The sequence below is a fragment of the Monopterus albus genome, unplaced genomic scaffold, assembly GCF_001952655.1.
Source record: "Monopterus albus unplaced genomic scaffold, M_albus_1.0 scaffold68.1, whole genome shotgun sequence".
In the NCBI taxonomy this organism is placed as follows: domain Eukaryota; kingdom Metazoa; phylum Chordata; class Actinopteri; order Synbranchiformes; family Synbranchidae; genus Monopterus; species Monopterus albus.
The window spans coordinates 1,458,174-1,477,068 of NW_018127948.1; the positions used below are offsets into that span (position 1 = coordinate 1,458,174).

At 39.7% G+C, this 18,895-nt stretch overlaps 1 protein-coding gene across 1 annotated transcript in view; it reads right to left on the minus strand.

The window, feature by feature from the left end:
* gsg1l (gsg1-like) overlaps positions 1–18,895 on the minus strand; it is a 35,777-nt gene that overhangs the window by 10,417 nt on the left and 6,465 nt on the right. Inside the window, exons 2-4 of the mRNA XM_020604921.1 lie at positions 12,536–12,583; positions 2,054–2,206; positions 38–149 (exon numbers count right to left, since the gene is read on the minus strand). Coding sequence (XP_020460577.1) covers positions 38–149; positions 2,054–2,206; positions 12,536–12,583 — 313 coding nt within the window. The remainder of the gene's footprint in view (positions 1–37; positions 150–2,053; positions 2,207–12,535; positions 12,584–18,895) is intronic.

An 18,895-nucleotide genomic window follows, 5' to 3' on the forward strand; every position in this document is an offset into this window, starting at 1 on the left:
TGTGTGTGTGTGTGTGTGTGTGTGTGTGTGGACTGACCAGAAGGACCAGCCATAGTCCCAGCTGTGAGGCCTCCAGTCTTCAGGACCTAGACTGACTGTGATCTGAAACACCTGAGTGTACATCATATGGGCCACCATACCCAGAAGACCTGCAACACATACACACTGTCATTACCCTGAGATCATATGTTCCTGAGCTGGGTTATACATCAAGATTATAGGTAGATGACTTGCCATTACTGCATTGGCTTTCAGAGTTGAGCCAAACTAACACATTGTTGGTCAGAAATACATCTGAACCATGAAATTGTATGAGTGGAATTTCAACTAGGAAATTTTGTTCATGCAGAGGCCTGGGCTGGCAAGAGAACTACAGGCTAGAGGAAGTGGTACACCTGGAGAACGCAGATATTCACAGTCCCCAGAGGATGAATTTAGTGACCACCTGACCATTTCTTCAGCACCGCCACCAGGTCAAAATCCAAATTTTGAAAGCTCAGAAAGCTAAACTGTCTGTATGTTTTCTTGTGACAGTACTAACCCTCAGAACAAGATAATCTTCCATGATAATTACAGTGAACAAAACAATAATAAATCACATGATTTGTGAGCTACAGCGCAGCAGATTATCAGCAATAAATCAAAGCTCATGAAATTATCATAATTAGCCTTCATGCATTATCATTTCATTTACCATGCCAGTTATGAGACATCAGATCAATTAGAGATAGGTATATAATCACTCATAAATGTACAGTAAATCAAAAAAGCCACAATGGAAATGAGCCGGTGTGACATTAATGCAGTGGTTATACATCACAGCCCCACAATCTACCACAGACAGCACTGTGTGTGTGTCACATGAAAGTGTTTGGAGAGTTAGAGCTACGTCTGCTTGTGATCAACCTCACTGAACTGCCTTATTGAACATATTTTGTTGGAGACAGTGGTTTTTCAAACTGTATGTGCCATAAAGTCTTTTACAATTTCAGCCTAACAGTTTTTCTGTCAGGTTTGCTCGGCCGCTCTGGCCTCCCTCACCTTTCCTACTGTCTCTTGCCCATTAACACTAATCACGTTCACCTGTTCCTCACTCCCTTATCACCAGCTGCACTTGATTAGGTTGCTCACTATATTACCTGGTTTCACTCCTCAGTCACTTGCCAGTTCGTTCTAGTCTCTAGGCCATTTTTTCTTCATGCGCTTTTGTTATTTGTATGTATTTATCCCCTAGCCAGCTACTGTTTTGTGTTCTCCCCATGGACTGTTCCTCCGGACCGTGGCTCCACTCTCTCCTCCCAGGCAGGTCAATGCTCAGTCGCCTATCTGTTCCACTATTGCCTTCATCTCTCTGTCTCTACCTTCAGTAGCCACCATCACCACCGACCAGCCCAGGAGTGACCCAGCCTACGCAGCTCGGCCCAGCCCTCCATCTCCTCGCCTCCTGCTGTTGGTCAAACACCCGGCTACTACTCATCGACAGGACTACGCACTATTTCCCTCTGTGTATTGTTACTCTCATCATCACTGTACATAATAAAATCACTGCTTGCATCGAAGTCGGCTACCTGGGTCCGCCTCTTTCTCGTTCGCTCACTGACAGCTGCGTACGGCTTATAACATTTTCCTCCAGTAAAGACCGGAATCCATATAGATTTTAAAAACGTTACTGAAATTTTCCTAATGAAGGATAGTGAGCAGCTTCTCGTGTCATTTAGAAATGTGATTCAGGTCAGATCTATAATTTGTGATGCGGTGGAGCATGTAAGAGCCTGTAAGACATGTTTTAAAATGCATCATGCTCCGTTGGAAATGTCCTTAGTAAGACCTCATGAGGAAGTGTACAGTATGGTGGGCGCAGAACCAAGTTCTTGTGTAAGAGGTTTTAACATGAGTTGGGAGAAAAATCCCTGGCCCCTGACACAACAAAGGCATCCAGGGGATAACCTCTGACCCTGGACAACCTCACAAATCTGTATCAGAGTCTCTCCTCTCCCGTTGTAATTACTGTATCAATGTGCATGGAGAAGGGAAACAATTCTGTTCATCCTACCGGAGAGTACGGTGAAGACGGCGGCAAAGGCATTCAGTTTGAGTCCGTCAATGACGTTGCTTGAGTGGAAAAGCTCCAAGCACATCAGACTGAAGCCGACCACCAGCAGCAGGATGTAGAGCACCTCTGACACCACTGACAGCCACAACACACCTGCAAATGCAACACACACAGCTCGGTTATACACATAAATACACACACTGAAGTATGTGTACTAATGCCATCAACAACATAATAAATTATAATGTCCTTGACCTAGTTAGCTGGACTTTCTTTAAAAAAAAAAAAAAAAGACACCTTCAAAATGCTGAACTCCATGTGCACTGTTTCCACATGTGGAGAAATGCAAAGAGTGACAGACCTGCTGTGATTGCCAAGCTGTGACTGAAAAATCCCTCTTTGGCACAAGGGTCTAGACAGCAGTGAAATGGGCAGGTTTTTCAAATTTGACACAGTTCAAGAAACATTTGATTGTAAGTAGCTCCAACAGATGAGGCAGGGCTTGTGTCTGATTTTAGACTCTTACTCCACAGTGGACAGACCCGTATACGTGTAGGCAAAGTTTAGTGAAGGATCGATCATGGTGATTAATTTGCTGTTTCACAATAGAATAAATGTAGAACACGTGTTTCGAAGCATAAATATGGTCAGATGTACTGTAAAGTTGTCAAATAGGGCTCAAATGATTTGTCATTTATCTTGTGGTTTTACAGTGCCTTGCGAAAGTATTCGGCCCCCTTGAACTTTGCGACCTTTTGCCACATTTCAGGCTTCAAACATAAAGATATAAAACTGTAATTTTTTGTGAAGAATCAACAACAAGTGGGACACAATCATGAAGTGGAACGAAATTTATTGGATATGTCAAACTTTTTTAACAAATAAAAAAACTGAAAAATTGGGCGTGCAAAATTATTCAACCCCCTTAAGTTAATACGTTGTAGCGCCACCTTTTGCTGCGATTACAGCTGTAAGTCACTTGGGGTATGTCTCTATCAGTTTTGCACATCGAGAGACTGAAATTTTTGCCCATGCCTCCTTGCAAAACAGCTCGAGCTCAGTGAGGTTGGATGGAGAGCGTTTGTGAACAGCAGTTTTCAGTTCTTTCCACAGATTCTCGATTGGATTCAGGTCTGGACTTTGACTTGGCCATTCTAACACCTGGATATGTTTATTTGTGAACCATTCCATTGTAGATTTTGCTTTATGTTTTGGATCATTGTCTTGTTGGAAGACAAATCTCCGTCCCAGTCTCAGGTCTTTTGCAGACTCCATCAGGTTTCCTTCCAGAATGGTCCTGTATTTGGCTCCATCCATCTTCCCATCAATTTTAACCATCTTCCCGGTCCCTGCTGAAGAAAAGCAGGCCCAAAACATGATGCTGCCACCACCATGTTTGACAGTGGGGATGGTGTGTTCAGGGTGATGAGCTGTGTTGCTTTTACGCCAAACATAACGTTTTGCATTGTTGCCAAAAAGTTCGATTTTGGTTTCATCTGACCAGAGCACCTTCTTCCACATGTTTGGTGTGTCTCCCAGGTGGCTTGTGGCAAACTTTAAACGACACTTTTTATGGATATCTTTAAGAAATGGCTTTCTTCTTGCCACTCTTCCATAAAGGCCAGATTTGTGCAGTATACGACTGATTGTTGTCCTATGGACAGAGTCTCCCACCTCAGCTGTAGATCTCTGCAGTTCATCCAGAGTGATCATGGGCCTCTTGGCTGCATCTCTGATCAGTCTTCTCCTTGTATGAGCTGAAAGTTTAGAGGGACGGCCAGGTCTTGGTAGATTTGCAGTGGTCTGATACTCCTTCCATTTCAATATTATCACTTGCACAGTGCTCCTTGGGATGTTTAAAGCTTGGGAAATCTTTTTGTATCCAAATCCGGCTTTAAACTTCTCCACAACAGTATCTCGGACCTGCCTGGTGTGTTCCTTGTTCTTCATGATGCTCTCTGCGCTTTAAACAGACCTCTGAGACTATCACAGTGCAGGTGCATTTATACGGAGACTTGATTACACACAGGTGGATTCTATTTATCATCATTAGTCATTTAGGTCAACATTGGATCATTCAGAGATCCTCACTGAACTTCTGGAGAGAGTTTGCTGCACTGAAAGTAAAGGGGCTGAATAATTTTGCACGCCCAATTATTCAGTTTTTTATTTGTTAAAAAAGTTTGAAATATCCAATAAATTTCGTTCCACTTCATGATTGTGTCCCACTTGTTGTTGATTCTTCACAAAAAATTACAGTTTTATATCTTTATGTTTGAAGCCTGAAATGTGGCAAAAGGTCGCAAAGTTCAAGGGGGCCGAATACTTTCGCAAGGCACTGTAAGTGTCTTGTTCAGGTTTTGTTTGAAACTCCTTTCCATTTTATTGGAATTGATTTTTTTGAGAAAACATAGTATTCTCTGTTGTACAGCTGGGACTGCCACAGTGTAAATGAACTACAATCCACAGCATTATGTTTAATTTTAAAATGAGCATGTCCTCAAGTGAAAATCTTAAATTAGAGTCTGTCTGGAACAGAAGGCACAAAGTCTGGGGCTGGTGCCAGAAGAGAACTGCAACTTGCTGGACTGTGCTTCTCTTATTCTGATTATATTCCTCCTGTAGTTCTGTATTACATTTTACTGTAGTACATTTTCAGACATGCACACTGACACAGAAATTCACACAAAAAAAAAGCAGAGTTGTGCTGAAAGAGCTCCTGGACTCTGGAGGTCACTTGTCAAACATCAGAAGCTTTTCCACCCTGTGCTCAAGGAGAGAAACCACTGAAACTTGTTGCAGAAGCAAGAGGTGAAATGAACACATGAGAGGGTTTAGACAGAGACTGGATTCAGGGGGCTCATAGTTTGGACTGAAGTTCATTTGACCAAATATGCATGTTTATTGTTAAACTATGACGTTTGCTTTAGAGAAGACAATATAAGTTCGGAGGCAACTGGCTCATCTACAGCTCAGTGGTGGGTCAAAGTGAATACAAACTGAATATAGGGTGGTTTGGGTGTGAATAAGATGCAGGATTTTCAGGAATTAACTATAAACAATATTTTCGTCAACACCATAAAGCACAGAATATAGAATAGGAGCAACAGGCGCAGAAAATCTGTTAACCATTTAACTAAACATGACAAAATGTCTCAGCTGCTGCACAAGACCTAAAGAGGGACACACACCAGCAGGTGTTTTAAGCTCCAGCAGCTAAAAACCAGTGCTTAAACTGCCTATATGCATGACCTGCTCTTTTTTTCCTTTGGCATAACCCTACATGGTGAATAACAGTCCTGTCCTGTCCTTGAGACCTTAATCAGGACAAAACACCGACAGCAGTGAAAATGTCAAAGTGATTCACAAATCACATCAGGGCTTTACAGAATCAGAATACTGAAGCTGATCAGGTGACATAAATCCAACAGCACCTGACAAAAGATCTCAGTTTTTTCTCCTTTTCTTCTAATAAATGTTTGACTGAAAATGAGTCATGCAAATATTTCACTGGCAACCATGCACCTGCAAAACACAATAATCAACCCACATTTAAGCTGCTTTTGCATTGAACAAGAGGTTTCATGTCCTCACTTTCCCCAAACCAACAAAAAACAAAAACCACTAAAGAAACTAGAGCTTCTGCATAATGTAACATTTCAGTCCTGACAGTAATACACAGCCACAAATCAGTAATCTCTGGACTGTGTGCTGCATTCATTTTAAGAATAAACTCCACCTCTGACTGACACTAACTACTTCAGGTTAAAAACTTTAATATTCTCCACCACTTTTAATTAAAAACCCATAAGAATTCATCATTTCATCATTATCTACCTTGCATCTTATCTTCAATTAATTTCTTTGTTTTTAGGCTCTTAATTTCTTTTAACATGACTCATAATGTTTTCATTTGTATCTTAAAGGTCCGTGCTGTGTTTACTTGCTGGTAGTGCATTGTGTAAAGCACTTTGAACTGCTTTTACAGCCTATGAATCATGTAATTTGATGTGTAACATTTGTCCTGTTATATGCAAAGAATATAACATTCACCATTTGTAAATTTTTCTCTCCTCCAGGCACAAACTGAGGGCGGTGACATTTGAATGACCTTCCACTTATTTCGTCATTGTTCATTTATCCTGTGTTTGATGATTCAAGACCTCCTGATAAAACTTAGATGAATCTTTGGAGAATGATGACAAATCTCTCCTCTCCAGGCTGAAAACAAGGTGAGACATTTGTTTCTGATCGGCCTTCAGGAGAAGGGGAGGGTTTGTTTGATATCGCCACCTGTTTGTTTGACACACATTGATTGTTGGCTCTTTACTGCGCCGGCAACGCCCTTTGGTCATACAGAGGAAGAAAAAAATCCCATCAGGATGATGAACAGGTTTTACAACCCTACTGTACTTCACACTCTGGAAATGAGCATGTTTTATAGCGGGGAGGAGATGTCATCCTGTAACTGAAGCTGCCCTCGGGATGCACTCTCACTACAAGAACTTTTTTTTACACGGCTCTCCACATTTATAATTTCTACAAGGCAAAAGCTCTTCTTGAATCAGTGAGGCTCAAAACATAGAATTAAACAGGATTATCTTCTCTGCTCGGCTCTGTCTGGAGTGGAAGTACGACCTGCAGGCTGTGTTTTCAATTCTGACATCATTGAGTTTCAGAGAGCCACAGGATCCCTGAATGGCCAGTGCTGATGGCTGGCTTTGTGTCACACTTCTCTCTTGCCACCAAGGCAGCTTCTTTCTACATGTAAAGTGTTTTATATTACAAATTCTATATAAGGTAAGGCAGAGGAGCATTACAGTACAGCCAAAGAGCTAATAAAATCAATGGTTACAAGACTCATAGCTTCACCAGCTATTGCTACTTTTACATGAGCAAAGGATCTGAACACTTCTTTCACCACTGATCAGCACAAAATTATGCACATTTATACTGGCAGGAGGATTTCAGATGATAGACCGGGTCACAAGATTCATTCACAGATTTGTCATATTTCAAGATAATGAATAATTCTAAAATAATTCCTGATAACAGAGGACAAGTGCACATGGGAACAAATGCAAAGACTACACAAGCATGGGAGCCTTTAGTCTGACGTCTTTATCTTTTCTGTTGAAATCAAGCAACTGGGTTACAAGGTTCACACTCTTAATTCCAGGCCTTGTGAAAGATGTGTCAAGTGAGTATGACCAAAAACAATGTCTCTTATATGACAAAAGTTCCCACACATTGACAACACAACAAAAAAGATCTTCAGATGCCACAAAAGGAAATTTATTACATGCGTTACAACTGATAAAGTGAGTAAAAGGATGAACGTTCTGGTCAAAAGGCCACAGCTTACAGACCCGATCATTCTACAGGCATAAACAGACACACGTGTTTTCAGTAGGGACCAATCAGGACAAAGGAGGCCAAGACCATAAGGTGTTTCACATGAACTCATTAAGGTCTCATCACATACACCTTTATGAAGGGCAGCATATCAACACTGATTAAGTGTTGGTACACAAGCTGTAGGTCCACTATGCAGTGATATCTAAAAAAGAAAAAACACAATACCAGTCATTTAAAAGACAACAACCAGCTGTTACAAAAACAAGTTAAGGATAATTCCTCATTAAGACCTTCTGGATGCAGTGTGCTCATTGGTTTGTGTGACGAGAATAATGGTTTTGACCAAAACATTCACATTTTTATTAACAATTTTTTATATTTATCACTTGTCACACATACAATAAATGTACTTTCACAGCATCATTTGCTTCTCCATTCTGTCTGCGTATTTTAAGAGCTGAAGTGAGCAGTGTTTTCCAGTAGAAAGCTTATATAGTGTTTCAAACAGGACTGTGAATGCAACACAAAAACAGACTAGATAGAAAGAGATACAGACAGTCAGAGAGAGCAGAGATGAATCTGAAACAGGCAGGAATCGTATATAAACCTGATGCTAGGTTTTATGATACAAAACGGCAAGGTTGGAGAAAGGTAAAGGCTAAGACAAGAGGGGGGGAATCATTGAAAAAAGAAAGGAAGAAGCAGGCAGGGAGAGAAGAGTGAGAGCAGGAGGATGAGCAGAATCAGCAGGGTGATAAAAGCACCAGTAACCATTTTATGATGTCAAGGTGCAAAACTGATGTGATCAGGCCATTTGAAGGAGAAACTACAAACTTGAGTCTCAGCAGCTGAAACACTCAGAATGACAAACAGAGCTGTGTTTTCTCATGATGTTTTGTTTTCGGTCATGTTAGCAGCATGGCTACATGGAGGGCAACACTGATCAGTCCATCAGTGGACTAATATCAGACATTCACATTCCCCAAAGGATGAATGCTATGAACTTTCTCCTGTAGCTCCACCATGAGGGTAACCCTTTTTTCAATATGAGTCAAATGTGTCAGAAGCTGTTGATATCCCACTGTCAGCTAGGATTGGCTCCAACATTCCCACAACCCTATTCAGGAAGAAGCGGTATACATAATGGATGGATGGATGGATTATGGACATGCCAATAAAACAAACTTAAATCTGCATTTGAGGAAAAACAAAAACCTTGTTCCAGGTTTAAATCCTGCAAGTTACATCTTTCACTCCACCGACTGTCCGCTTGTTGTTTTAGGTCTGATTTTTCAGATTTTTTTTATGACAGAACAGCATCACTTTGATACACCAGTGTAGTTTCACTCCCTGGTTTCTTATTAGCTGAAGCTTTAATTTCCCTTTGATTTCCAGAAGTATATAAAGCCCTTAGAGAACTTCACAATGCAGTGATATTGACCAAAATCATTTTCTCTCCTGTTTCTGTCTTACTGAGTATGTATCAGTAGACTGAGACTTAATCAAACTGAAGACAGTGAATTAATTATGTTTTGAGGTACTCAGCCAGCAGTACTGATAACAGGAAGGAAGCAGCTCATCAGACCGAGTCTCATCTCAAATAGATTTAATTACATCTTTAATTACTCTGTGTGCGTGATTGTGTTTTCATAAGTGTGTCAGTGGTGCGTGAGGTCGACAGTTTTCTCTTTTTAACATCAGTTTTCAGGATTTCACAAAACATTTCAATGTAAAAAACAGATTTAACTCAGATTCAGAAACACTGAGAACCTCATTAATGTCAGGTCCGCTTGGTGCGACCTGCCTCTTTCTTTTTCCCTCTCCTCTCTCCCTTTTTGCGGGATCAACGCCTCAGCTGTGTCGCATCGGGTAAGTAGTGACTCGTGGGTCGGTGCGCACACCTGAGGCGTATTCCGGTGATTTGTTGGCTTCCTTATTTATACCTCTGGCAGACGCCCCGTCGTGGCCGGAGCATTGCGACATGTAGCTAATTATGTGGTTAGCAATACTTAAATACGTGCTTTGTCTTCCACGCTGCCAGTCTCTGTGCTGTGGATTGCTTTGTTTCCGTTGGTTCTTTTTTGTTCACCTGTCCGTTCTCATCCTCCTGCTATCCTAGTTCCTGTCGTTAGTTTGTGTGTTTACCGTCCTGGTCTCCTTAGTCATCACTGCCCTTCCCTTGTATGTATTATGGACCCTGTTATGTTTTTATTCCATTAAACCACCTTTTTTGTACTAGCACCTGGGTCAGCCATCTTGAGTCCAACCCCAATTCTCCCTCACCCTCCTGGTGAGGGGGACTAAACCATAACAATTAACAAGACTATTGATTAATGGATTGGACTCAAGATAAAAAAAAAAAAAACTGACTTGGAAGAGTCATTTTCATACACTGAAGTAATTTCCTGTGAATTATAATGCCTGTTAATAATGAGAGAAAAATTTATATTTTACCCAATAAAAGTGTGAGTCAAAACAAACTCCTCAACCTGACCTTATAAGTGATCAACTCTTAATCTGTATCGGTAATATTTTGGGGAAACTGGAGACACACAGCTGAGTTTACACTACAACTACACATGTTGTGTAGCCAGATATTTTTTTAATGCGATTAAACCACAAAGTCAATATTTGATTTAAATCTGAAATATATGATAATCTAGCAAGTTTAGCCGCCTCTGGCATGTAATATTTAAAGCTCAGCTGTATGCGCTGAATGAAGACTGCTCTATGTCTGCAGGGTGTGTAAATAAGTAACTGTTTGCTAACATGTTAGCAATATAAGCTTTATAGGTTCCGGGTTAAAACCCAGGCTAACCTGGTGTCTTTCTGTACAGAGTTTGCATGTTCTCCCTGTGCCTGTGTGGGTTTTCTCTGGGTACTCTGGCTTCCTCCTACAGCCTTTGGACATGCAGCTTAAGTTGAGTGGAGGCTCTAAATTGCCCCAGGAGTGCATGTGTATCTGGCCACAGGGGTTTCATGTCAGTGACTTCTATGCTGGTCTCAAGCCTGGATAAATAGAGAGGGTTGTGTCAGGAAGCGCATCTGATGTGCCAAACTTAATCATGTAAATCTGATTCACTGTGGTGACCCCTAACAGGAACAGACAAAAAACTAAATACAATAATGCTCATTTAGTATTTTATTAGAATCACATAGAGGAATGTAGAGGAAACATTTAGATGATGTACGGTGGCAAAATTGACAAATGCTTTGGTTAACTTGATAAATAAAATGTGATTTTTTTTTGAGAGTTTGTTTGGTAGATGTGCATTTTTCAAGTGGGTCTGGTTTTGTTGGGGGACTATGCACTCATGACCTCTGTTCACAAAATCCTGACATCAACCTTGCTTCTCTGAGTGTTTTCTTGTAAACAAATTAGAGTTTTTTGTTTCAGTCTTCATTTAGAACAGACTTGGATCTGTCCAAGGAGCAGCTGTGCACTATCAACATAGCAGTGAGCACATGGGCTGCACAGGAAGGCAGATTAACATATTGTGTCCTTGTTTGAGAAGCAAGGTCATCCCACTCAATACATCATATCATCCACCGCTGCTCTGTTCAACACTCCTGCTTGTTGTCCAGATGGCATTAACAGATGAAAACATCAGAGAACTTTCATTATTAACCACTTTCGCTGCATGAAACAGTGAATTAGAGGATACACCCAAATATTCACTTTCTTCTGGATTCTCAAATATTTCTATGAGCTACAGGATGTGCTGTCAAAAATAAACTCTGCTCTTATATGCATTTAGGATTAGGTGCCAGTGTTGAGAAAACTACTTTGAAAATGTAACATTTAAAACAGGGGTGGGCAATTCCAGTCCTCGAGGGCCGCTGTCCTGCTTGTTTTCCAACTATCCCTGCCTGACCTGCTGCTGATTACCTGGCTCAGGTGTGTTCAGCCAGTCAGAAGCTGGAAGATACCAATTCACTTTATCTTCCCTCACTCCACTTTCATCTAAGATGGTGTCTTCCAGCTTCTGACTGGCTGAACACACCTGAGCCAGGTAATCAGCAGCAGGTCAGGCAGGGATAGTTGGAAAACAAGCAGGACAGCGGCCCTCGAGGACTGGAATTGCCCACCCCTGATTTAAAATGATCAATTACTTCACACTGGAGGAAGTTAAACTTAGAAATTTAGGAAAAAGTTGTTCAAAATACTTTGCAAAAATCAATAAAACTGGCAATGTACATGTGACACAAAATTATAACATAAGAAAAGAAAACTCATGCCAGCAAAAAAAGCCACTCGGTCGAGTTAATTTACCTGAGACAAAAACAAAACAATCCTGGGCTTTTCACACTGATTTTATATATTTCTTGCAAAGCAACTTATGACTACCAGCTCTGATCTAACAAATACAAGCCTGCTGTGTCCGTTGTCTGTTTTTCAACATCAGACTTCTAAAACCATAAAAACTGAAACTGTCTTGAAGTTGTACCTTTTATATGTATGAACAGTTTGGACACTGGTCTGAATGGACCTGTCTTTTACTACTTCTTCTCAGAGCAGAATTTTTTATCTGGTATATGAGCAGTCTCTCGAAGTTCTTATCCAAAAGGCGGTTAAGGTTAGAGAAGAAATGATAAAATAAAAATTAAAAATCATTCTTTTCTTTTAATGGCCCGAAATTATTTGTAGTTGCAGTTAGATATCTACAAAAAAAAAAAAAAAAAGCAAACATGTAATTTAATTACTTCAGTCACTACACAGCTATGAATGTAGTTGAACTACCAGTAAGATACTGCAAAATTTAGTTAAACTACTGGTTGAATTACATATAGCTCACTACCTCCCAACACTGTTAGGTGTAAGCAGAGTTATCTATAGTAAAGCTGTACAAAGTTATTTTCAATGTTACCACCTCAGCCATGAACTGGTGTCCACCCTTCCTTTGGTTGCAGTTATCACACATCACGCTTTTTATTATGGGTGAATCATTCAAGCACTCCACTATTCCTGCCAATATATGTTTTCATTTTTGATGGAGAAATGACGTCACTTCATGGAGCTGTATACATATACTGTATATAGGCCATAGTTTTCCCCCTGGGTTTGATGAACAAGTGAGGAGAGTCAGGGACTAGCTGTGATGCCTAATGACCATCATTACTCACCTCTCTCCGATGCCGGGGCCAGATCAATGAAGCTCCGACACTTCTCACCTGAGAGAGGAGAGAAGGGAGATGGGGATGGAGGGGGGTGGGTAGAGAGGGATATAAGGAGAAAGAGGTAGGGAGAGGTGAAGGATTCAAGGTGAAATGAGCTGGGAATAAAGCAGATGGGGAGAATGAGAAAAAGGAGGGAGAGAGAATTAAGTATGAAGGTATTGTGGTAAAATAGGGGATGGAAAGGTGCAGAGGAGATGATTAATGAGAAGGAGAATAAGATGTGAGGATGAAAATGAATGCACAGAATGAAGAAAAGAAAAGAAAAACAGCATTAGTGTCAGTGTGTCAAACTGATTAAAAAATACAAGCTAATAATGGGTCAGGCTAATAAACAAAGACACAGTGACTCCTGAATGGCAGTCGGCTGTTGGTTCATTATCAGCACCTCATTTGGAATTGTCTTATGCCATAGAGTTTGTCATTATCTCCTTTACTAACATTATGTGACTTTAACATCTTTGTTCATGTTGCAAGAGGCTGCAAGAGGATTTTTGTTTGGCTAGCAATTAGCATTACTTGTAAAATTAAACAAATCAACATTTTGGGAAATTCACTTATTTTCTGTCTTCTGTCATTAGAGCTAGTTGAGAAAATTGATCAGTCTCACATCTGTGTGTTAAATACACAGCTTAAGTCAAAGCATTGTTAGCCTAGCTTAGCATAAGAACTGAAAACAGCTAGCCTGTCTCTGTCCAATGTAAAGAAATACACTTATCAGCACAGAATCTGGATTACCAACCACCAAAATGGGCAACAGCCCAGAAGTCTCAGACCCTTAAAAGCCCCGGCTTTGCTCTACATCACTTTGGTCTACATAGTTCGATTATTCACTCTATTCAAAATTCAGCCTTATTCAATCTATTTTTAAGGTTTAAATTGTTTTAGGTTCAACACTTGACATTTACAAGTTGTGGTTTGGCAAATTCCTTCCATTTTCCTGTGTCAGATAACACACAAAACATCAGGCAACAATTATTTTATCATAATCAGTTTCTCTGTGTATAGATTGTTATTGTTCCATTGGCATTTTGGCCTAAACTATCAATTACTGAAATTGTTGCCAATAAAATTTTTTAAATCAATCAAATAATTGATGAATTAAGATAACATTTTGGGTTCTGGGTTTCTGAAGAGATAATAACAGGGGCCCAGCAACAATTTTTTGCCATAATGCCCAAGCAAAAGTTAATCCAGCCATGACTGGCACCTTACTTCCATAAAGAACACAAACTGACATACTATTCCTCCACTGTCTCCATAATGTGTACAAAAACAGAAATGTAAACAAGACAACTTGGTTGAACTGTTTCTTGTCTTTAAGATGTTAGCTAAATGAGCTTTATTTGGCAAATCTCAGTGAGATCAAGAAGATCAAAAAAAGATATGTCATATATTCAAAACAGGGCTGGGAACATCAAGAACATATGCTCTTGTTGAATGCACACATTTCATTTTTATGGAGTTTGCAAAAAAAATCTTTAGATGACACAGAGTGGTCTGTGGGTCAACAGAAACAGTATCATCATTACTTTACAGTGACCATAACATAATGTATTTTAAATTCCTTATTGTCACTTTGAACTTGTATTATACACTCACACCTATAACATACTTGGCAGTTATATTTAAAAGTGAGCTAATTGTATTTTTCTCATGTGGTATTGGTACACATTCATTTAGGGAATATTTTGCATAGTGCAGTGTTCTCTTGGCTTCATTACAGTTATTTCTGGTGCATTCAGGCTGCAGAGAGTTGATCAATGCTCAGTGGGACCCTGCAGGTCACAGATCAGCTGCCATAACATGAGCCATAACTCAGCCGCTGCAGTGTCACAGGCAACAGGGAGAGCCATCCATAACCAGCCTGAACACCAGCGACCTATGCACTGAACCCCGACCCACCCCATCCTTAACAACAGATGAAGGTACACTCTGTTTGTCTCCCGGGTACTGAGGATAATTTTACTTCCAGAGGCTAAAATAGACTGAAGCTTAATCAGTGATGAAAACTACAGTGAAGTACAACTGATACTGTCACTCCTGATTACCTAACTTTATCTTCTCTATATGATGAGACATTTTTACACTAAAGCAGTTGTACTTATAATATATTATGTATGTAACTGAAGGCTATTTGACTTTAAACACTCCATGTCCCGTTCTGGGTCCATTGTCCGTACTACACACATATTAGCAGGAGGTTTCGAGAATATAGTAAGTCATGCACAGTAAAACTGTCAACACAAATATACCTGTTGTGTCCAGCTCCAGGAAGATATCAGAAAACAAACACTAAACAAATTTTTGGAAAAGATTTTTGCTTTTTCTTTGCATTCAATGCGCTTTGGCATTCCAAAATTCAGCCTTGATCATATTCCAGGACAAGGATCAGGACAAGGGCGCACACTTCTGTATATATTACAGTTGCGGGTATGTGTACACAGACGTGATGCACACTCAAAACATGACCGCACTAAGAAGAGTTCCTCTGCGTGTTGCATTTGGCTGAAGAACACAATTCAAAAAGAAAACTGTGTGCAACTACAATATGAGAACAGGACAGATGGGGGATATATGCTGGACGAAATAAGAATCTAGTGTGCTTGTGGTACAGACAGTCTGGGCAGTCACGCCTTTTGGGCTGCGCACAAAATTCTGCACATGGATCGGTGCAAACCATCACAGACTGAAAATGAAATTCCACACAGAAACCATGAATTGGTCATTACACTTTAGTTGAATTGAGATATTTTTATAATTTCTTTTACTACAAAGTGGTAAAGTAAAGTTTATATCACATGTTAGAGATGGGAAAGAATCCTGTGTGACTTGCACGTGGATAATAAATACACTCACTGGCCACTTTATTAGGTACACCTGTACAATTGTATACAATTCAATGCAACACTTCCACCTTAACATCTGTGTTAATGAAGCTCAAAATGTTTCAATTTTTGGCGAAATTGTAATAAATGTACAAAATTGAATTCTATGTTTATTATTGAGTTCATAGTTAAAGGCGGTGTTGTACTGGGCTACATTATATTCAGAGGTGTCTCTTTGTTTTTGTCCTCCTCAGCTACATTCATGAGACGGTCAGGACATTAGGAACATTCTTCTTGCTGTTTGCCAATTACACAAAACTTTATCCAAACTAAAATTTGAATAAAGTGATAATAACTGCAACTACAAGTTTGTCTATGACATCCCTTTTATAAATGCGGTTTGCGATTTGGCAAAAATCCAATTTGAGGAAGTTATAATTAATCTTTTCCAAGGTTAAAACTCAAGGGAAGCTTTGTGAACAAGTGGGAGAAACAGATAAATGTGTTCATGATTTTTTGAGTGGCAGTGAAACTGTGCCACAGTCGAAAGGTGAGTAGTGCTGCATCTGATTAGGACATAAATCTAAAATGCAATTAAAGAGTGAACGGGCTTGTCTGTGACCTGACGACAGGACTAACAGCACAATTAGTATTCTTACAAGTTCCTACTGCACACAGGAGATGATGCTCATCTAAAATGCCAATTAATCCAAAAACAAAAAAAAAGTTATCATGCTCTCACACTATCGGGTTGTAATGGAGCAGATTCATTTAAAAGAGGCTTGAAGAGGTTTCAAATGCCTCTTTTTGTATTTTTAAGTTGCATACCCCCAACTCTCACTTTCACACCATTATTCCCACTCCTTGCAGCCAGCAGCTCCGCACTCCATTTGATGAGTGATTCAGTCATTTGAGGCTTATTACAGCTGTGAGACAGCAGCTAATATAACATTAGTTCTACAGTCTTGTCTCTAGTAGGCATATCTAAACACAGGTACGTAATCCTGATTTTTACAATCCATAGTTAGTTATAAATAGCTTTGGAAGCACCTTTAATCATCTCCACTCACTTCTGCCTGCCATAGAAAAAAGCAATGACAAAGTAATTTTATTAGATCAGCAAACATCTACCACAGCTGTGATTACAGACAACCATTATGCACCACTTTGACTATTTATAGAGCACATATCATTAAGTCATCAGTGATTTAGTATAATGATCCTATTAAAAAAGTCTTTACAAAGCACTTCACAGTAAAGGATTCAAATAAAAGAATAATTTAAATAATTTACAAATTGCTATTTAGACTGAAAATCTGTCAGTCTGTGAATATGGCTCACAAGCCAGATAAGTAATGTTTTATTATTACACTACATTAGCTATTGGCCAAGAATGGACATTCACCAAAGTTGAACTCAGTACAAAAGCACTGCATGCACTTCTGCAAAGATTTAGATGCTACCAGCAAGTCTTACTTCTTCCTAATGTATGTTTACTGTACTCCAATTTTTTGTTTCACATAAAATCATTGCCACTGGTCCATGATAGAAATATTACATCTGTAATGTACACTGTTTCACACATCTATTCCTAAGGGTAAGGTAGACATTTTTCAGTTCTGTGATTCGTGTAATGTATCAATTTACTCAGGGAGGTTTATTTTCAGTTGAACTTCAGTAAACACATCATGGGCAGACCTACAGTACAGTACGGTCTCCGCTCAGTGAAGATTGAAATTTGTGCAGGTAACAGTAAACTGGAGTTGATTGACCTCTCTTTGCTGTTGCCACCCAATCTGTCCAGTATAGAGTTCTATAGCAGTGATTCGTAAACCCAGAACTGAGTTAGTATTGTTACACTTGAGGTTCCCTCACCCTGAAGTCAGTGGGTTTCTTTTGGTTAGATGCTTGAAATAAGGTCTGTGGTTAACACAAGGCCAATACATTTTCATGTTTTATTCTATACGTCAGTAAATACCCCACTCGTGATTTTTAATGCCTTTACGTGTCTTAAAAATGGTAGTGGCTAAATAAGACTACAGAGCCTGTCTGGGATATTACACTCCATCACGCCGACCCATCTACTCACTAGCCCACCTTTACAGCCTTGCTGTGTTTAAACTTGCACACTTGCAAGCTATTCTCACTGGCACAGCCACGATCACTAGCTAGATCAGATCACGCTAAGAGGAAAGACGTTTGTAGAAGAGTTAAGTGCGCTGAGTCATGGGACTGTGGTGTAGTTAATTTATAGCCTAACAATAGGCTTTTTACTTCTGCCGATTGTATTTAGGCCTCATAAATCATAAAAGTGATGCTCACTTATGAAGATCATCTTGCTGAACAAAACATTTAAGTATCATAAACTAATGTTTGTCACAGAGCTTATTTATCGCAATAATCCAAAAGCTTGGCTTTTTGTTGAGGGAACTAGGGTGATGCTAACTCTCGGGTGGGCCTACACAAATATGTCATTCCTATGGCACTCTATGAGGGTCCAGTATTACATACACCTTTATCACTTTTCAAAACTTCACATAGTAATCAAACCAAAAGAAAAAAACTGCAAATACTGCAGACATACCCAGGTGAAATTAAACAAAACCTTTTCAAGAACAGCCAAGGCATGAAACTGGCTGCTAAAAGGGACAAACAGTAACTATGGGGAGTTTTGATGTAAAACCTTATGCAAACTAAAGCCTCTTCCTGGAAAAACTGTTCTCATTACTACTGTTACAACAGTATGGAGCTGAGCTGCTTACGAGCCTCTTCACCAGTCGTGCCAGATTGTAGTGATGTAATGATGTGAGTAAGCTTCAGCAAAAAAGTGCTTTTCAGTTTAACCTGTAATTGCCCAGGTGGCTTTGTCTCACTCTATACAGATGTAACAGCAGCGGTATCAATGGTAATATAAAGCATTTGCAGATAAAACAAACAAGACATTAAATTTCCACAAAGGTTAATAAGTTGAGTAAAGTTGTGATCAGGAAAGAGAAAATCAGAGTTTTCCACAGCAGGTCTGACTCAAGATGTTTAATTATCCTTTTAAAACCTCTGAGTGACAGATTTAAACCCATTTTCACAGCACTCTGCTTGTTGAGCAGGAGAACAGGGGCACCGAGGAGCAGCACAGTGAGACTGATGAATAGAAGCAGTAAAGTTGTACATCTATCAGCATGACTAGGCTTTAACAACAGAAAGGCACGTTCCTGTCTGCACTGCCAGACGGACATTTTTATAGAAGCATGTTGATTCTCTTCTTAAACACTGTGTTTCTGTCAGTGGTGTTGATGAATGACGGAGGCCAGGTTTTCCTCCTTAAGCATTTAGTTTGTAACCTTCCTGATGTACTATAAGTGACACAATACCCCCAAAATATGGAATGTCACTCTAAAGCGGGCCTTCCTTAGGAGAAATTAAAGAAATTGTTAATATATAGCACTTGCATATCTTTCAGGCAGGCAGAAATGTTTTCTCTTTA